This window comes from Delphinapterus leucas, chromosome 16, assembly GCF_059928025.1.
Source record: "Delphinapterus leucas isolate spDelLeu-1000000601 "Yukka" chromosome 16, BTC_Dleu_Yukka2, whole genome shotgun sequence".
Lineage (NCBI taxonomy): Eukaryota > Metazoa > Chordata > Mammalia > Artiodactyla > Monodontidae > Delphinapterus > Delphinapterus leucas.
The window spans coordinates 28,476,253-28,495,929 of NC_143144.1; the positions used below are offsets into that span (position 1 = coordinate 28,476,253).

A 19,677-nucleotide genomic window follows, 5' to 3' on the forward strand; every position below is an offset into this window, starting at 1 on the left:
CTTCCTTGTGCTTTTTTTTTTTAAATTTATTTTTTATTTGTTTCTGGCTGCATTGGGTCTTCGTTGCTGTGCGTGGGCTTTCTCTAGTTGCGGCGACCGGGGGCTACTCTTCATCGCGGTATGTGGGCTTCACATTGCTGTGGCTTCTGTTGTTGTGGAGTATGGGCTCTAGGCACGCGGGCTTCACTAGTTGTGGCTCGCGGGCTCAGTAGTTGTGGCTTGTGGGCTCTAGAGCGCAGGCTCAGTAGTCGTGGCGCACGGGCTTAGTTGCTCCGTGACATGTGGGATCTTCCCGGACCAGGGATTGAACCTGTGTCCCCTGCATTGGCAGGCGGATTCTTAACCACTGCACCACCAGGGAAGTCCCTCTGTGCTTTCTTAATGTCTGATTAAATAACTCCTGGTCCTGTTTAGTCATTATTTTGGAAATTTCTCAAAAGATGCATAATAACCAATTTATCAACCATTTAGCTTATGTAACTGGCATACCTTCTGCTTTTCTTAAAATGCTTTTTCTCTGGACAACATTCTTTATTTCTGTCAAATCTGGAAAGCCTAAGTTAACCCGTGGGTCTCCTAGGTCTTGATCTTGATCCTACACCAAAGAATTTGTGTTTTCTTTAGCTGAATTTTGATCATATTTTCATTACTGCTAAAGATGTAACCACTCCTTTTTGGTTGGAAACATCTGAATTCCTTCCTCCTGTGAGCCTCTAGTGTTTCTAGCCTCTTCTATGAGTAGAATCCACTCAGTGTGAGAGAGTGGGAAGGAGGGGCTGCCCTGTTCGTCCCTAGCCCAGGTAAAATCTTTCTGGTTTTCTCAACCCACCATCACTGAAGATGTGCTCAGTTTCCTAATTGGAGTTTCTAATAGTTTGAGTAGGTTCCTTTAATCCTGGGTGACTGGACACAGTAGCAGCAGCTCAATGTAGGGGTTAATATGCTGAATGCCAAGTGGAGCAAAGGAGTAGGGAGAAAGGTGAGAAGTACTCCAGGGAATGTGTGCCCCATCTGAAACTTGACATCTCCCCTGTTCTGAGTGGGGCAGGCTTATCTCTCAACTGCTTTATCATGAGAGGTGATGAGCACCACCTGAGCCCAAAGTGTTCATGGCCTGGCAATGTGCTGGGTACTTGTTAGCTGTACAGGCAAGAAGGCACCCTGAGCACTACAGGGATCAGCTGGTTTGTGCCACTTTTGACTCTTTGCAGGCCTCAGGGCATCTGCCTGGCTCTTACCTCCCTTCCCCTTCAGTCACTGCCTGTGCTGCTTACTGGCAGCTTCATATCCAGCTTTTGTTACTGGAAACCAGTTCTTCTGCTGGACAGACAGTGCTCCAGGGCACTGACCTACCCAACTGAAAGTGAGGGCGTCTGTGTTTAGGCCTGCAAAAGAGCTTCCTGGACTCGGGATACCGGATCCTGGGAGCAGTGGCCAAGGTCAGAGAAGCCTTCCAACCTCAGGAGCCTGACTTCCCGCCTCCTCCGCCAGACCTTGAACAGCTCCGAGTAAGTAAATTCAGAGAGTTTGGGAGAATTGAGCAGCAGGGTGTCGGGACTGTAGCAAGAGAGAGGTAGGCTGTTCTGGAGCCTCGGTCACTAGGTAGCTTTGTTTAACTTTTACTTGAAGCTCAGTCAGAGGCACAACTCGACTTTCATTCTTGAATCTGGCGGGGTATTAACCGAGTGCTTATGCATGGCGTGTGCTGGGTAAGTGGGGGTCTTTGGTGTTGGCCTGCTCTGATGGGAAGTGACTGGAGCAGAGGAGCTGGCTGTGGTAAGTGTGGATGTGATGAGTGATGAGTTAGTGGGGCAAGTTAGTGAGGAGTGGGAAAATAATCTGCACAGTTTGTGGTGAGAATTTATGTGTTCCCAGTTGATGATGACAAAACTGAGGTGGTTAGACTCTTGTGTACATTCTTCTTTCCTTCATTTGACTTTTTTTAGTAGCAAAATTACTAAAATTCTTTTTTTTAAAAAAAAGTTAATTTTTCCCTAACTATAATTTTAAATCTTTTGATGCCCCACAAAGTACCATGAATTTTTTCTTCCATAGGTAAATGGTTTAGGGGGAGGAAAGCTGAGCAATAGCTTGCAGATACAAATCCTAGAATCAGAAATAGTCATTATTTTTAGACATTTTCTCTGACAGTATTGGAAATAGCTTGTCCTTGGGAATAGCTTATCAAGGCAATAATTTGATTTACTGTCCCTGATATACTTTCCCATATTTAATATCCCAAATTTACTTTTCTATATTTAAGTTTCTAAGTTTGTTGAGGACAAAATTGGGTCACTGTGCCCATAGCTAATGAACAGTGCTTCCCTAGCCTTCAACGCTTCTTTTTTGATTTGACTTGATTCTTTTCAGCTGGGCTGTTGGTGGGTGGCTAGGGAGGGCTATTTTGGGGCATGGATTCTTATGTGATCAATAGAGTCCTGACATTTGGAATCAAGAACTTAGAGGTCATTTGGTCTAGATATTCCTCATTGATAAACCCTTTGAGAAACCCAAGGCCCAGGGGAGAAGTTGTTGCTTATGCAGCTGCCCGTCAACAGAGTCAGGACCAGAACTTAGATCTCCTTTGAGGATCCTTGGCCCAGTAGGGCTGTGCGTGCCTCCCTGGGATATGTCCAAAACAGTAGGTGCTAACTTTTTGTGGAGAAAAAAGGAAGAAAATATGCTTCTGTTGAGATTGAAACAGGTGGTCCTTATGATCAGTGTGGATGGTCTTAAATGGAGTGAATGTGGGTGGCTTTCTTGGGGATGCTTTTTAAAGGAAAGGAAAGAATTCTGGTGGGGAGTAGTTCCTAGAGCTTTACTTACAACCTGGTAATTCTTTCTTAGCTGACAGATGAGCTTGCTCCTCCCAAACCACCTCTGCCTGAGGGTGAGGTCCCTCCTCCCAGGCCCCCACCACCAGAGGAGAAGGATGAAGAGTTCCCTGAGCAGAAAGCTGGGGAGGTGATTAACCAGCCAATGATGATGGCTGCCAGACAGCTCCATGATGAAGCTCGCAAATGGTCCAGCAAGGTAAGTAATGAAGCTCTTCTTGTTGAGAAAGGATGAAGAGCCATGTACACAGCCCAGGAAGTCTATTTGGAAAATCACCCTCTCTCTGCTTTGGTTCCTGTTATTGCCAATAGCACAATCCTATTCTTTCTTGTGGTTTAGTGAGATGTTTCTGGTACTTGATGGTTTCTCCTAGCAGCTAAAGTGAGAGCTAGGATACCTTAGTTAGAGATGAAAGTTCTTTTCCTTCTGTCCTCTAGAGTGTCAGCTGCCCTGATGCTGGACATTTGGTCTCTTAGAAATTGCTCTTCTTTCTTGGGGTCACTGAATGTTTTTAGATGCTCTCATGCTAATTATCCACACTGCAAACATGGCACAGTCTTCTGTAGGCTCTGCTATAGCTACATGAAATATTTGCATTTTCCTTCTCTTTTCTCATAGAAGCAGGTAGATTGGTGTCTTAGAAGCCATGTGCTTTTTCCCTTTCTCAGAATCATCTTACCCCTCAACTCAAGACAGCTCCAGGCTAACTCTTACTAAACAATCTGGAAGTGTAAATATTAACATGGTTGGTGAAAATTTGGATGCTGCAGCAGTCATGCCTCATGAATGATGAAAAGTGAGTGGTAGCTTTTCTAGACAAGAGCTAAATATTACTGTTAACCCTGCAGTGGAAGGTGGTTCTAAGTCAGTTCTAAACTGTTTCTACCATGAACCTACATCTTTATTCCCAACATCTATTGGACTTTGTTCATTTCACACCTTCAGCCACCTCAAGCTCTTGTATTGAATGTAGTTCCCCAGGGACCTCCTGCACATGCAGCTGATCGGGTTTTTTCAGGCTGGGAATTTGACCTTGGTTTGTTTGTTTGTTTGTTTGTTTCCGGTACGCAGGCCTCTCACTGCTGTGGCCTCTCCCATTGCGGAGCACAGGCTCCGGACGCGCAGGCTCAGCGGCCATGGCTCACAGGCCATGGCTCACAGGCCCAGCCGCTCCGCGGCATGTGGGATCTTCCCGGACCAGGGCATGAACCCGTGTCCCCTGCATCGGCAGGCAGACTCTCAACCACTGCGCCACCAGGGAAGCCCTACCTTGGTTTTTTAACTCTGTATTTTTCTGCACTGTTAGCTGTGAGCCCACGTTCCAAGAAGGAATGGTGACCTTGCTGGTGTTGGACCTGACCCGTGGAATCACTTATAATCATATCTCTCTAGCTGGGGCATGCACACCCCTGGGACCATTAGCAGAGTCCCAGTGCACATGGGGAGTGGGGTGGGGGTGATAGTGAAGGTTGGTTTTACGCAAAGATTTTTTTTTTTTTGCGGTACGCGGGTCTCTCACTGCTGTGGCTTCTCCCGCTGCGGAGCACAGGCTCCGGACGCGCAGGCTTAGCGGCCATAGCTCACAGGCCCAGCCGCTCCGCGGCATGTGGGACCCTCCCAGACCGGGGCACGAACCCGCGTCCCCTGCATCGGCAGGCAGACTCTCAACCACTGTGCCACCAGGGAAGCCCTACTCAAAGATTTTAAAGAACATATTTATTTGTTTGTTTGTTTGGCTGTGCCACGCAGCTTGTGGGATTTTAGTTCCCTGACCAGGGATTGCACCTGGGCACCCGGCATTGAAAGTGCCGAGTCCTAACCACTGGACCGCCAGGGAATTCCCTAAGGAAAATTTAAATTTCTTTATAAACCCAGATACACTCTAAGTTATGGATGTTAAAAATAAAAGTACAAAACATTTCAAATCTTTATTTCTTACACTCTTTTCTTTTATATTGATATCTTGCCCACATTTTAAATAAATGTACTTTTGAACTTAAAAAAAAAAACACAGATACATTGTGCAGTGGAACACAAAATATACATGAATTTAAAGACAAACATAAAACTTAAGGGGCAGACAGCATTGGCCTACATGTTTATCCCACTCTGCCATTTGTTGCCAAAAATCCGTAGGTCTGACTGTCTCTGGAGGTTTGGAGCATCTGGGGATTGCTGACTTTGAGCTGTGTGAAGTCAGGAGCTATTTGAACGATGTGTGTTTAGGGAGGACGGATGGTGGTATGTGTTTGTGTATCTGTCGGTCTGCTTTGTACTTTGGGACTCTGAACCCCAGCAGAAGTGGGCTGGCCTCTCCTCTAAGGAATGGGGGTGAGTTGAGTCCTGGTTGAGACAGTTTAGGTGAAAGAATTTAGAAGGTACCCAAACCCCTTGTTGGCCCTGAATCCTCCAACTTAATAGCGTTTGGAGGTAGGCTTCCTGTGCGGATTAAGACTTTCAGGAGTTGTAGCAACCTCAAATAAAATTCCACACAAACTTACTTCCTCTTGGTTAGAGATGTTTGATATAAAGAACCTGTGTTTGCCATTCTTTATATAAGTGGTTCGGCTTCATTGGGGCAATTCCTTTCATTCTCTTTCCCCCTTAGCCTATTTTCAGCATCTGATCTCTCTTGCTTCCTTCCTGGCCTTTCAGAATGCCCATCCCTGGTATTAAATTAATTCTCTCCCCCATCACGGGTCCTGTTTTCTCATGGGCACCAGTTTTGAGCTCCTCTGAACTCTGCTTTGGTCAGTTGACAAGTCCATGTGTTATCTTATCTGTGAAATATCAATAAATTGAGTTTGGGGTAAGTGCAACTGGAGAGATTCAGGGTGTACCCGAAGAACAGCTTTCTTAGTCGGCTAGCTATGGATGCAATGTGAAATTGTGAAGTGTTGTCTCTGTAGACCTTAGGGAGAGCTGCTCTGAAGTGTGGGTTTTCCCTAAGGTGGTTGCTGGATGAGATGTCTTCTTGAGGCTCCTTCTAGCTGGGTGATTGTGGGGTATTTGATAAGTCCTCTTCACTCACCATTGTGTTTTTCTTGCCTCTTTCCTGGTTTGATATCTGTTGCCTCAAATTTATCATTTTCAATTCTGGAAGTTTTAACCCCTGAAGGAAATAATCTGTGTCTGGCAGCTGCGGAGCTGACCCAAGACACTTTCTGTTTCCTGGAAGCTGTAGAACAGTGTTCATATGAGCCAGCAGTTGTTCACATTGTTCTGTTCAAAGCAACTTGTGTGGTTCCATTTACTTTTTCCCTCTGGATTCCTTTTAAAGTTAATAAGTTACTATTGTTTGGTCATTTGGCTTCTCAAAAATGTTCTGACCTGAGAATTACTCTTTGGTAGTAAGTGTATACAAAAGGAATGCCACTTTCTTTCTTTGTATAAATAGTTCTCTGGAAACCGTTTGCTACTGGCGTAAGCGTCTTTCCTTTACTGTGAACAGGCCGGTGCCGGAGGCTGAGAATTCCCCCTTCTGTGGAGCTTGGTTCATCTGACTCCTGGAGAGTATCCATTTTCTTTCCCATCCTAGGCAAACTTTGGTTACTAAACCGGCTGAAGCTCAGTTGCCCAAGCCCTACTGCTCTTACTAACACTGTCCCTGTTTCTCACCCTTCCTGCCATCGACAAAGCCGGGTAACCCAGCCGCTAAGGTGGGTGTAAGTGCTGTAGCTGAGGCAGATGCGGCTGACGCTGTTGGGTCCCCTGTCCCCCCTGACATGGAAGACGATTACGAACCTGAGCTGCTGTTAATGCCATCCAGTCAGCCGGTCAACCAGCCCATTCTGGCAGCGGCTCAGTCATTGCATCGGGAAGCTACCAAGTGGTCTAGTAAGGTACTGATTAGCGCCCCCAGCTGGGGCTGCTCCATATGCATCTGGCCATGTGCAGCCTTGACACATTGCATCACTCATGATCTGTGCGGGTCCTGTGAGTCTGAGCCGGGCGGGCATCTGTCTGTCTGCACCTTGTTGTCAGGACTGGCTTCACAAGTTTGATAGGTCTGCTAATGCCAGATTAACTGGATTGCATTTATGTTTGGGAGTTAGAGAGAGATGGGGTCACTTTTTGAAAGGATTCCTTTTCTTACTGACCTTGTGGCCCATATTGGAACCTTAAACCCCTTGGGAAGCCATGGATGCCTCTCAGTGACGTTCAGGTCAGGAATCATTGTAGACCATTAAGAGGTCATCTGGCCTGATCACTGGACTTTGCCTGTCCCCCACCTATGCCCCCTCCCCACTGACCTCTCACTGTTGGCTCAGGCAGAGTTGATCAGCGTGAGGAGTGTTTCTGGGGAGGGCTGCTTGCTGTCCTGCACTTGGCTGTGGGGCAGATGCTCCCTTCATGGGAGCCCATGGGGAAGGGGGCTTCACTGACTGGCTTGTTCAGGGGTTTCAGTGGGAGAGGGGGTGTGAGTGGGGAACAGATAGCGCTCAAGTCTGCAGGACAGGAACCAACGGAGCTTTGGCCTTAGGGATTGGGGGATGGGGGCAATCACTTTTTTCCCTTTGAAGGTGGCATGTTGCAAGAAGAAAGGGTTTGAAGAGCGATGGGTAATAAATAACTAACCCTGGCACTACACTGTCCTCTAACCAAGGTCATGAAATCCTGGAATGATCCCAGGTCTGCACTGGAAGGGGTGGGCCCAGCCAGCCTTGTCTAACATACCCCTATTCTCATGAGTTCTTCCCATGCCTGTGTTCTCTCTGGCCTCAACTGCTGCCCAAGATGTTATACACCCTCCAGCGTAAAAGATCAGCCACGTCACGGTGCCTGTGGAGGTTTCTCACAGAGCACCCTGCAGTGGCATGGTTTGTGTATGTCTCACTGCATTGCCTAGAAATTGTAAAGCATGAGGGGAAAAATGCGTAGAGCCTGGCCTTTTAGGTAGTTTTGAACATTGCATTTGTTATTTTTGGTTGTTATCAGCCAAAATATCAGCCTTTTGAAGGCATAAAGTAAATTACTTGTACATTTCCTTATTATGACCCATGAGGGTTTTAATGAACCAAAATGCCCAGTGTAAGATAAACTGCTGTTAGTTGGAGTGAGGGTTGCATTTACGGCTTGACTCACGATTTTTATTTTCCCAACGCCTCCCCCGGCATCCTCTTAACTGTGAAGGTTTCTTTAATTGAAGCCACTTAGCTGAGAGGACTGAAGAATTGATTCTTGGCCTTTTTAAATGTGAAAAATTAAAATAATATGTTCCTTTAGGCTGAGAGTACAAACAAGAGGCAGTAGAGGGAGGGCAGGAGCAGACTTAGGTCAGAAAAAATTTTTTTTCACCAAGGCTAATAGTTACTTGGTTTAAATTCTAGTTCAGCAGCGACAGTCATTGGCTGCTGTTTGTAACAAGGGTAAGGATAAAGAGGATGATTTCAGCATCTGGAAAGGCTCATCTGTATTTTTCCCTTCAGGCCAGCTGTACTGCTTTTCCCCCACAGAAAGAAAAATGCCTGTTTAACCAACTTCTTGGGCCCATCCCCAATTTATTGACATGATTAACCTGGAAATGCTGAAATGCTTGTTTAGTGCTATGCCTGGGGCTCACATGTTGCCCTTTCAGATTAATATCCAAGTCTTCCTTTTTTGGTCCGGTGATCTCTCTCTCTCTCTCTCTCTCTGTCTCTCACTGAGTGCTGGGGTGAGTACCCTGGCTCACTCTTCTGTTTATTTCTCCTGTGCTGTATCTGTATCACTCAAGAATAGTCTGTATATCTTCTTCTCACCCCTCCAGAGGGCTGCTAGAGCAGCAGGCTCCCTCCTCTCTTCTCTGTGCTTCTACTTCCTTCCCTAACTTGGCCAGAGTATGGGCTGAGCTCACACTGTATCTTGCTTCTCTCTAGGGCAATGACATCATTGCAGCAGCCAAGCGCATGGCTCTGCTGATGGCTGAGATGTCTCGGCTGGTCAGAGGGGGCAGCGGTACCAAGCGGGCACTGATTCAGTGTGCCAAGGACATAGCCAAGGCCTCAGATGAGGTGACTCGGTTGGCCAAGGAGGTTGCCAAGCAGTGCACAGATAAGCGGATTAGAACCAACCTCTTACAGGTACTCAGGAAAAGTGTGTGTGTGGGGGGGGGCAGGGGGTAGGGTGAAAAGCAGGAGAGAGAAAACTGGGTGAGCAAGGAGGAGGTACTTTAGAATGGGAAGAAATAGCAGAAAGGGGAAATACACATGTGTATTTCAGAAAGACAGATACAGGCAAGTTTATTTCTGAATCAAATGAAAGAATTTTAATGCTTCCATGTCTGGACAGAAGGACTATACTGATCCTAGGGGGAAAACAATTGGAATCCTGCTGCTGATTTACTGAATGCTTTCTGCATGCCAGCCACTGAGAATACAGAGGTGAATTAAGTCTCGTCCTCAGGGAGCTTGTGGATAAGAAAAACAAAGAAACATACTAAATTAAATTTTCTTTTTAGGTATGCGAGCGAATCCCAACCATAAGCACCCAGCTCAAAATCCTGTCCACAGTGAAGGCCACCATGCTGGGCCGGACCAACATAAGCGACGAGGAGTCTGAGCAGGTATGTGCTTCTGATTTCTCGCCAGCAGCTTCTATTCCACTTGATAGCAATTCAGTTCAGCCTTGAGGAAATTTTAACTGTGAAATGGGTATTCAGTATGTAGGATGGAGTCTTCAGTTCTCTCAGAAGGACATCTATGTTGGAGAGATCATCAGAAATTTGGAAAGGGAAGTAAAAAGCTCTTGTGCAACTCTTGTCATTTTACAGCTGAGAAATTGAGGCCTTGGGAGGTTAAGTGAATCAGCAGCAGTTAGGACTCTCTATTCGGTTCTTTTCCTCCCTGGAATAGGTTTGGCTCTCTCGAGGCCTCCAATGCCTGTTCAGTCCTGCTCACTCTATCCTTCTGGCTGGAGAATTTCTGCTTCCTTGTTCTCTAGGTGATAAGTACCTCAGGGAGGATGAATAGTGTAGGCTTTTCAGGGGCATGAGGTGGTTAGGCCTGTGCTGAGGCTGAAATGACATCTCAAACGAGGTGCTTCTCTTTTGGTTTCTTTGACAGAGAATGAAATAAAGATGGTGGGAGTGTTTGCTTAAGTGTTTCTTGTATGTATCTTGGCAGTCACAGTTTTTTCTCTCCCTGCCTCCTGGGAACGTGGCTCAGGTCTTCTCAGAAAGCCCTCATTTGAGCACCTCTTCCTCTCATTTCCTCTCTAGTAGGCTCTGCTATGAGCCAGACTTAACAATTTCTTCTTATGGAAGGTAGCACATCTTTTGTTGAACTGCTCAGACAAGGCTCATCATGCAATGGGATATGTATGTGGCACTGTATTACATACTATGTAGGGGAGTTAACAAAATACACACAATCCCTCTCCTTGTCCGGGCCAGGAGATAGAGGTTAGGAGCACTTTAGAGGAACAGGGAGGCTACTTCTCTTGGTGTCAGTAGTGCTACCTTAACTACCATGGTTTAATTCAACAGCCCTCACCATAACCCTCTCTTCTCCCAAACCATGGGAACTGGATTTTAACCTTTAACTTCCATGTGTTCTAGGTAGGGTTTGGGCACTAGGCTATTTCCTGTCATGTGATCTCTCCTGCCCCAAGAAAAGGAAATAGAAAAAACAGGGAAGAAAGGGTAAGACTCAGAGTTTCCGACCTTATCATTTAATCAATTAGCCAACAAAAATGTATCTTGGGAGTATCTACTATGTTCCATTAAATATTCCAGTTAAAAAAAAAGAAAGAAACAGTGTGGTAGAATGGAAGAAACACAGGACTGCAAGTCAGAAGTTTTGAGGCTCATCCTGACTGTTGTGTGAGTTGGGCTGGCAAGTCTCCGAATCACGCTGGGCCTCAGCCTCTTTGTTGACCAAGCGAAAAGATTAACTGATTCGGAATTCTAGTCCATAGTTATGCCTCTCAGAGCCCATGAACCCTCTGAAATTGCATGTACAAATTTTGTGCACGTGAGCAATTTTTTCTGGGGAGAATCCACAGCCTTCATTAAACCCTCAAAGGGTCTGTAGCTCAAAAATATTTAAGAATTAAAAAAAAAAATTACTGAGTTAATGGATTGATAAGTTAGTTACTAGTGTGATCTCAGTCCTGTATTTTGTATGTTTACAAGATTTACTTATTTAGATTTTCATGGATTTATAAGGTGGTTGGTTTACTTGGTTAGTTTTTCATGTGTTAATTAAATGTTTATGAAATGCCTCGTGACAGGCACTGACGTAACACTAGGGTACAGCAGAGAACAAAATTGACCAAAATTGCTGCCCTCATGGAACTTAAATTTTAGATAAAACATCAGATAAACAACCTAGGTAAAACACACAGTACATCAATTAGTGATGGTAAGTTCTGTAGAGAAAAGTGAAGAAAGAATTGGAGGATGAGGCATGCTGGGAGTTGGGAAGGTGGTTTGTGATTTAAAATAAGGTGAGCAGGAAAAGCCTCAGCAAGGTGACAACTGGGCAAGGATCTGAAGGAGGTGAGAGGTGAGCCATGGGATACCTGGGGGAAGAGCATTCTAGGTAGAGGGGACTGCAGGAGCCCGAGGTAGGGGCTTGTTTGAACACCAGGAAAGGAGTATACACTAGAAGCCACCTAAGGGTACAGTATAAAATCAGTGATGGTCCAGTTTTGGGTTCTTTTTGGTGATCCAGCTATAAACCACCAGTGATGTGACAAATACAAGGGATGCCAGGTACAGGTAGGATAAACTGCATTGCATTCCTGGCTTAAGCCTGTTTCAGAGGCAGGGCTCCATCAGCGACTGTGAGTAATGGAGAGCTCCTCTTTCCTTACAGGCCACAGAGATGCTGGTTCACAATGCCCAGAACCTCATGCAGTCTGTGAAGGAGACTGTTCGAGAAGCAGAAGCAGCTTCAATCAAAATTCGAACAGATGCTGGATTTACACTGCGCTGGGTTAGAAAGACTCCCTGGTACCAGTAGACACCTGGTTGAACCTGGCTAACACAGAAGCCCCTGCTGAACAGAATGAAAATGATCGGAGTCCCAGGAGCCACCCAAGATTACTGGGGGGTTGAAAGCCACATCTTGGCCTGACATAACAGAAAGGAATGGGGCCTCTTCACATTAGAAAACATTTATACTCTTGTCATGGACACTTTGAAATGTGTCTCCTTATAAAGCCTGTATTCTCGACCACGGCTTTACTTGTGCACACTCTGTCCCAATAGGCAGATGGGGTTTCTAGCCCATGGACTTCACATAAACTCAGAATCCAAGAGTGAACACTAGCCAGACATCCTGTTCTGCGCTTGTTCCCTAAAGGACAGTTCCCTTTCTGCCCCCGTCTCCCCATTCTTTCCGCCAGGCTCCCAAGACCCAGGGCCCAGGAAAGTCAGTTAAGGAAATCACTGTGCCTCCAGAATTTTTTGGGCTTTCCATGTTGCTGCTGACCCTGCCTGTGCTACCTTGGTTCTTTTCAGGAGTGACCTTCGCTGTTGCAGGGGAAGGTGGCCTCTGGGGAGCCCCAGCATGTGGGGCCTGGATTCACTTCCTGCCCTTCCCCAATTTAATCCTTCTAGCTTCCCACAGTACAAAACCAAATTTCACTTTGTCAGGAGGAAATCACCAAATCATGTGATTCTGTCTTTACCTCTTTCCAGAGCAATGTCTGTGCTAGGGAAACCTTCCGTCCCATATCCTTCCTCGGCCTGCCAAAGTAGCCATCCCAAGAACACACTGTGTGTCCTGGTGCTCTCTGCCACTGGAGAGGCAGAGTGGCCGGGGCGTGGCCCTGCCCATCCTCCCAGCAGGGCCACTCCCAGGCACTCCACGCTTTGTCACTGCCTGCAGAGATCTATGCTGAGGCCTTATCATTCATTCTTAGCTCTTATTGTTCTTTCTGAGCTGAAATGCTGCATTTAATTTTTAACCAAATCGTGTCTCCTGTCCTGGCTTTTGTATTCTTCCCACACCCTTCCTAAACAAGGTTTTAAAGATATATGTTTGTTCTATAATTTTGAAAGATCGTTTTTATCCTTTTGAAATTCAGTCCTAAGAATTGGTGCTTGTCCCCAGGAGTGTCTAATGGAAAGGCAGTCCTGTCTGAAGGACACTGCCTACCTAGGGGAGGTGGTACTTGCAGACTGGAATTCTGGCACTGCTGGGGATGAATCGATGGGAAACAGTCCTCAGTGATTCCTACCTCCCTCAGCCAACAACAGCCAAGCCCCTTGCATCCTACCCTCCCTCCCTAAGTACAGTTGTTCAAAAAAGTAATGGGTATATTTAATTATCACCATAGTAAGTTTCCTATTAGCAAAGTGAGAGAAGGCAATTTTTCCTTTCTTGTACTTACCACTGCTGTCTAAGCAATCCCCAGCACATGAAACTATATTTCTTCCGAAAGCCAGAACTGGATGAGTAAAGGAGTAAGAACCCTTGCCTGAATGTCCTCCCCACCTCCAGTGTGTGTTAGACCCTAACATCGAATGTGTAAAACTTGTCTTAAGTTGGTACTGTACACTCAGGCTTCCTCTGTTTTCTTTTAACTGATGATTATTTTCAAGGCCCTCAGCATCCTTGTATAGTTGCTTACCTGATATAAATGCAATATTAATGCCTTTAAAGCATGAATCTATGCCAAAGATCACCTTTTGTTTTACTAAAGACTACTTAGAGGAAGTAAGAAAAATCATGTTTGCTCTCCAAGTTCTTCCAGTGTTTTGAGACACTGGTTTACACTTTATGCCAATGTGCTTTTCTCTAATATCAGTGCTCAAGACACAGTGAAGCAAATTAAAAAAAAAAAAAATCCCTGAATGCTGATTAGACATCACTAAAAAATTACATTTATAAGCTAGGATTTGTTATATGCAAATATTTTCTGCCTCTTCTGTTTAAAACAATAAAGTACATTTATATAAATAATGCTTTAAATGATGGGTATGTTATTTCAGCATGAGCTTTTAGATCAGGTTTCTCCTTTGTTTTGAAGAATAGCCAGTGAAGCTAATCCTCAAAATGTGGAAACTAAAGGTTTTTATTTAATCCAAATATTGTACTGGAAGAAGAAGAAACCAGTGGTAATATATTTACTTAACAAGATCTTTGTAATAAAGGACAAGATTGGGGATTATAAACTAGAAGGAGCAGAAGTGACAAAAGGTTAACAGAGGAAAGCAGCCAGATGATATAGATCATCCCCTGGTTGAAGCAGTCCACCTTAGAAGATTCTGGCTGTATGTGGAGGCCATCACTATCCCCTAAGCTAAAGCTATTACATGTGCAGGAATATTGCAGGTCGATATTTAATATTCTAAAGCCCAATACAGAACAACAGGGTTGTCAGGGATCCACCACAGTTATGAGGCAGAGCTAGCTTTCAGGCACATATTCCTCTTCTTGCTTGAGGAAGCTCTAAGAGGAGGAACAGGTTCTTGAAGTAGAGCTGGGACATCAGTATTTTTGCCTTATTTTCTAGATCTGAAAGTGGTAAATATCACTAAAGGGGGATAGTACTGCTGACTACATTTATCACTGCTTTAACATAGAAAAGTTGCTGACTAGGGAGGCAGATTCCAGCTGTCTGAGTTAAAGGGAACTGTCTAGAGGTACTGAATTAGCTCAGCAATATCTGAAAACAGTATTCGTGGTCTCATTTTTTCTATTTACCATATGCTCACTGGTGCTGCCTTCCTGCTGCATTATAGTTTTTCTCAAGTCAGATGACTCTAAGGACACCAGGACCAGTATTTTCCAAGGTTCTTCTATAGCAGCACTTAAGGAATGAACCCATCACATGAACTCCCTTTGAATAAAATGATGGTGACTCCTTTATGCAGAAAATGAGCTTTTGGGTTATACTCCTTTAAGAATTTAGAAAATGAGGCTATCCTGGAATTATCTGGAATTCTATGCTTGAAAAATATTTCAAAACTACTAAGAATTCATGGATCTTTGTTATTAGTAGGTGGTGGTATGGAGAGTAGCTTTGATCACTTATTATTCAGTCTGTGGCTAAAAGGGTGATGGTTAGAGAAAATATATAAGGCTGAGGTCAAGAGAGGAGCACTTGGAAGTGCTCTGCAGCAACCCTCACACCTTGTGTGATGAGGCAGAGTAAAATGTGACCGTGTTCAGCCTGCCCTAACACTGTGGCATGCCCAGCTGAGAATGCTCAATTAACAGTCAAGCTAAAAAATCAACTTGTTGCTTTCATCTTTTTATTGACAGTGTAGCCAGAGCTAGAGAAAGGACTTACTGGATTCAATCAAATTAATAAATACAATAATTTAATTGTAAAAGGAAACAGTCTACTTGGAAGTTGTAGCAGAAATTGCTAGAAGAAGGGACTCTTGGAATACAATCTGCTTGTATATGAGAAGATAGCACAGAAAGAAAATTAGTCCATATATGGATGATTGAGATTAGGGATTCTGCAGAAAGAAAAGCAAATGTATTGATTGCTCTTTTGAGGTATGAACTTTGAAGAGGAAGACATTAAAATGAAAAGCAATTGAACTGGGTAACCAATCTTAGGCAAAGGGAATAAATATTTGGCAACATCTTAATTTTAGCTGCCAAGCTGATATTGGTTACCCTAGAAATTACTAAGTTGCAAAAAGTAACCTTTCCTGTTAGATGAAAGGCAGGCTGGGTGCCCTAGGCAGGCAAAGGTAAGAATGCTGCTGTACAGTGGGCTCCCTGTACCAGCACCAACCACTAGCCCTGACAGCAGAATGGGATGAGTGTAAGGGCTATGATTAGCATGATAAGGGTAAGGGGTAAGTTGACAATGAAAAGAATGGAGTCACAAAGAAAACTAATAGCAAGAGCAAGCACTTACACCTTAACTTTCTCCATTCTTCATGTCTAATGAAGCAAAATAACTGGGCAAGGACTTCTAAGTCAATCAAGTTAAATGATAACAACTGTGGACTGACTTGCCAACCGTGAAGATCAATACAGGTTTATCAATGTTACTGAGGATTTTGTTTCTGCCTCATTATAATGTACTTTGTCAGTACAGTAGAGACATTTAAGTACTCAAGTGACAGTTACAACAATAGTTTCAGGAAGTAATCTATTGACTATAGCCTTGGGAAGCACACAATATGAAAAGGGAGTTCCCCTGAAGACAAGGAGTGTAGACAAGTTGAAACCCTTAAGAACAACAACAGAGATAAAAGATTTAAGAAAAAAAAAAAAAAGATTGACAACAGTGAGGCAGGCACATTTTCTTCCTTTAGCTGAACTAGGGCATGAGGCCTTTAGGCTAACTGGTTTTAAGTGGTGTTGGATAAGCTTTATAAAACATGAAGATGGCAAAGGTTCACTTAAGTTTCTCTTTTACTACATTAATTTGCTTAAAATCTCAAATGCTTGTGCTTGCAATAACTTCCTAAAAGCAGAAGTAGTGTTCCCTTTTATTACCTTAAAGCATTCACCCCTTTGATACAAATCATTTTTATTGTGCTAACAGCTGAACCAAGTGGCACAAAACTGAGATGGTACTTACTGCAGCAAGGTCCCTATAAATCAAAATCTGAGCTTTACATAAAAATCTTATTTATAAAAAATACAATACCAAGTACAGTGAGAATGGAGCATGGAGCAGCAGTGCTCCCTGCCAGGGCCATGTGGAGTGGCTTTTGCTACAGTGCTTGCTTAATGGCATAAGTGAAAAGCTGAATAAGGCAAACACTTGAAGAGGCAGTTTTCTGTAAACTTCTTGGGGTGGGAGGAATTTTTCCTCTGTTGGGACAGAAGATTTGGGATGGCTAAGATCAAGTGTGACATTTGGCTGCACTTGATACATGACATTACAGACTAAGATAGCTCCTGCTGAGACCAGCTCACTTGTTTTAGGAGAGAGGTTATCACTGTAGACTTTTGCCTTGACTGTTAAAATATGCAGCCTCCAGCTGGTGTCTCCCTATGGAGGAAATCACCTCTAAAATCATCCTAGGTGACAAGATACAAATAAGCTAAGTCATTCAGAAGTTTCCTTAGCTTAAAGCTACTTAAGAACCCTACATTGATTACTAAGCAACTCTGTTAGCGGTGTGTGGCTCGACACAAATGCTTTAACTAGAATATGTATTCCCATCCAATTGGTACCTAATGGTAATAAACTGTAATGACACTTGGAAAACAAACATATCTTGAGGAATTCTGGCCTCTTCTCATGTCCTCACTTGGAACTTTCCAGCTTTCGTGACATATTTGACTCCTTTAAATGGCTTATATTTCTCCCCATACATGTCCAAGCGGTTTACTTTTAAGCCTGTGTCAAAAAGAATAGGTAAGGAAAGGAATAAATTACTATCCTGGTCACACCAACCAATACAATATTTGCTTAGCAAATAGAGTTTACTACACAGTAAATCTGACATTAACCAGTGTGCTTGTCACCATTTGGAAGCAATGTTCCTTCTACCATTCACAGATTATAGCACTATGGAAATATGGTTTTAGTTCAGATTCCCATGTGGACAAGCAGTGTCTTTTAAGGATAATTCTACTTTCTGTGAGTATGAATGACTCCTTTCTTTGTGCTTGAATGAGGGTAGGGGTGAAGGGAAGCTGTGTGAAATAAGGTGCTCTCCAAAATCACTGTACCCATAGCACAGAGTGAAAGGCATACTGGAGCTGTTGCTCTTTGTAGAGACAGAATGTCAGTTACCCTTCTAAGATCCTAGTAGCTGACCTCAGCAAAACTCAATTACCCTTAAACACAAGTCAAATTTCTCCTTACCTGAAATGGCAAGCTGCTGGATCTTGAACTGTATGTTGAGGCTTGGATTCTCTTCTGGCTTGGGTGCTCCAGATTGTAAATTTACCAGTCCTTTAAGACTGGGGAGCTTTTGTGGAGTGATTTTTCCCACATCCCACGTTAGTACCTTAAAAAGACATAAAAAACAAAAACATTCTGAACTATTTATTAAAGACATGTGTTCAAAGACAAGGTGCAAAGACACCATAAACTTCTGTACAAAATAAAGCACAGTATCTTGGAAACAGACCTGGGATTTCCACTGAGTTTTATCACTAATTAGTTCTGTGACTCTGGATGGAGAGTGAGGGTAGAGAATCAATGTTTGTTAAGCATCCGCTTTTGGATTTAGCACTGTGCTTAGCACTTTTCATATGCTGTCTCACAGACACCTGTAATGTAAATTTTGTCTTCTTTTAACAAATGAGGAAACTAAAGCTCTGAGGTCAAATGACTTGCTCAAGGTCACATGGCTAGTTAGAGGCAAGGCTGGGATTTGAACCTATAGCTCTCTGGTATCAAATGTTCTTTCCACTATACCACCTTTACTGTTTATCTCTGGGCCTAAGTTGATTTCTCCGTAAAATAAGAAGATGGGCCTAAATTGGTGTTTTTAAACTTTTAGTGATGGAACCCTTTGTTCAAATGAAATCTTTAGTGAGGAAGCTCAGTAACAGATGAGAAATTGAAGCTATTATGTTTGAAGCTGGGGTGAAGGGCCAGGGATCTGGAGCTCCCCCTTCACTTCTCATCCTTGTGTGGTCTCTGGGGAGATTCTTCAAATCCTCAGGGTTGGATTAGATGATCTTTAACATTCAATGATTTTACTAAAAAAAAAAAAAGAAAACCCTTTGCATTTACCAGGTAGCTCAATGACTCTACTGAAGAAAAGAGTCATTTTTTACCCAAGCAGGAAGCAGAGAGAAAAATCATCTTTTACAATTTCTCTGAAATCCTTCTGCTAGAGGCAAATATATGTAGGGTGAGAAGGCAGCTTTCCTAGCCAACATCCTCTGTGGAAGAGTATGAAACAATGCTTTTAAATTAGAAAGGAAGAGAAAGGTCTTAATTTCTACAGAAAATTTAGCAATTAATAGATTATAATATCTATTAACAATTAATAGATCATTATATCCACATAATGCTTTTCTCCTTTTAAAAAGTTTACCAGATAGCCTTAGGTTCGAATCCCAACCTTGCCTCTAACTAGCTGTGTGACCTTGAGCAAGTCACTTGACCTCAGAGCTTTAGTTTTCTTGTTTGTTAAAGGAAGACAAAATTTATATCACAGGCTTCTATGAGACATCTTCCTCATTGAAGAGTGAGTGAATCTTTGGATTATCAATGGATAAGTAAAGGCAGACTCTGAAGGAAGAAAGAATGAGTCTCACTTCTGTTTGTCGACTCAGCAGCAGATGCAGGATTCCCTCTTCAGGCAGTGGCAGAAGCACAGCACAGTATGCATTCCAGGTTTTGTTAGGAACTTTAATTTTAACCAAGACATGAGACCCTTTCCTCTGTCCCCCCACATCCCCAAAGCACAAAACAAAGATTGCAGAAACACTTGCTCACTCTTGATTTTAGGTGGCTGTACCTTGGTAACTGGATCAAAAGTATAGCTGCCTTGTGTTGGTGTCAGGTTCATATTCAACACAACCTTTGGCATATGAACTGTCACTGTGATTCCTTCAATAGTTTTCCCCATATTTTGCTTTGGTCCAATTGTAATATCAAATCTACCACAAGAACTGTTCTCCTTAAAACTGATGCTATGTTTCACATACACTGGTATTGCCACTAGACTAAAAAGAGAAAGAAAGACACAACCACAAAAACATACAATTAATAGTGTGAGTTCCAGAGGTGGCCTGAAAACCTCAGTCCAGAGTATCCTATACCCCCAGAACTGCAGATTGAGTATGTGTACCAGGGCAGGTTGAGTATAGCACAGTGTTCTGGAACCACTCTGCTAGGAATTATACAATTTCTGAGCAGTAAGTATACAAATCAAGATAGAAATCTGAAGCTTAATTATAGTATAAGCAATTGGGGCAAATAGCCCTAGTTTAAAGAAATGAAATAAGATCCCATAGAAAGATAATT

At 43.5% G+C, this 19,677-nt stretch overlaps 2 protein-coding genes across 12 annotated transcripts in view; one reads left to right on the top strand and one right to left on the bottom strand.

Moving 5' to 3' along the window:
* Positions 1–13,727, top strand: part of VCL (vinculin) — a 98,556-nt gene extending 84,829 nt beyond the window's left edge. For 7 of the 10 annotated variants that reach the window (XM_089897722.1, XM_022590935.3, XM_089897725.1 and 4 more), the window contains 5 exons: positions 1,384–1,508; positions 2,848–3,033; positions 8,694–8,897; positions 9,275–9,379; positions 11,634–13,727. In XM_089897722.1, the coding sequence (XP_089753848.1) occupies positions 1,384–1,508; positions 2,848–3,033; positions 8,694–8,897; positions 9,275–9,379; positions 11,634–11,780 (767 nt within the window). In that variant the 3' untranslated portion in view covers positions 11,781–13,727. Of the gene's footprint in view, positions 1–1,383; positions 1,509–2,847; positions 3,034–3,503; positions 4,845–6,473; positions 6,678–8,693; positions 8,898–9,105; positions 9,198–9,274; positions 9,380–11,633 lie in introns of those variants that run through there. The other 3 variants (XM_022590937.2, XM_089897723.1, XM_089897726.1) reach the window with 3 other exon arrangements.
* The window catches only part of AP3M1 (adaptor related protein complex 3 subunit mu 1), a 38,920-nt gene continuing 19,254 nt past the window's right edge, over positions 12–19,677 (bottom strand). For both annotated transcript variants that reach the window (XM_022590938.2, XM_089897731.1), the window contains 3 exons: positions 19,169–19,376; positions 17,557–17,701; positions 12–17,085 (listed from right to left, as the gene is read on the bottom strand). In XM_022590938.2, coding sequence (XP_022446646.1) covers positions 16,985–17,085; positions 17,557–17,701; positions 19,169–19,376 — 454 coding nt within the window. In that variant the 3' untranslated portion in view covers positions 12–16,984. The remainder of the gene's footprint in view (positions 17,086–17,556; positions 17,702–19,168; positions 19,377–19,677) is intronic.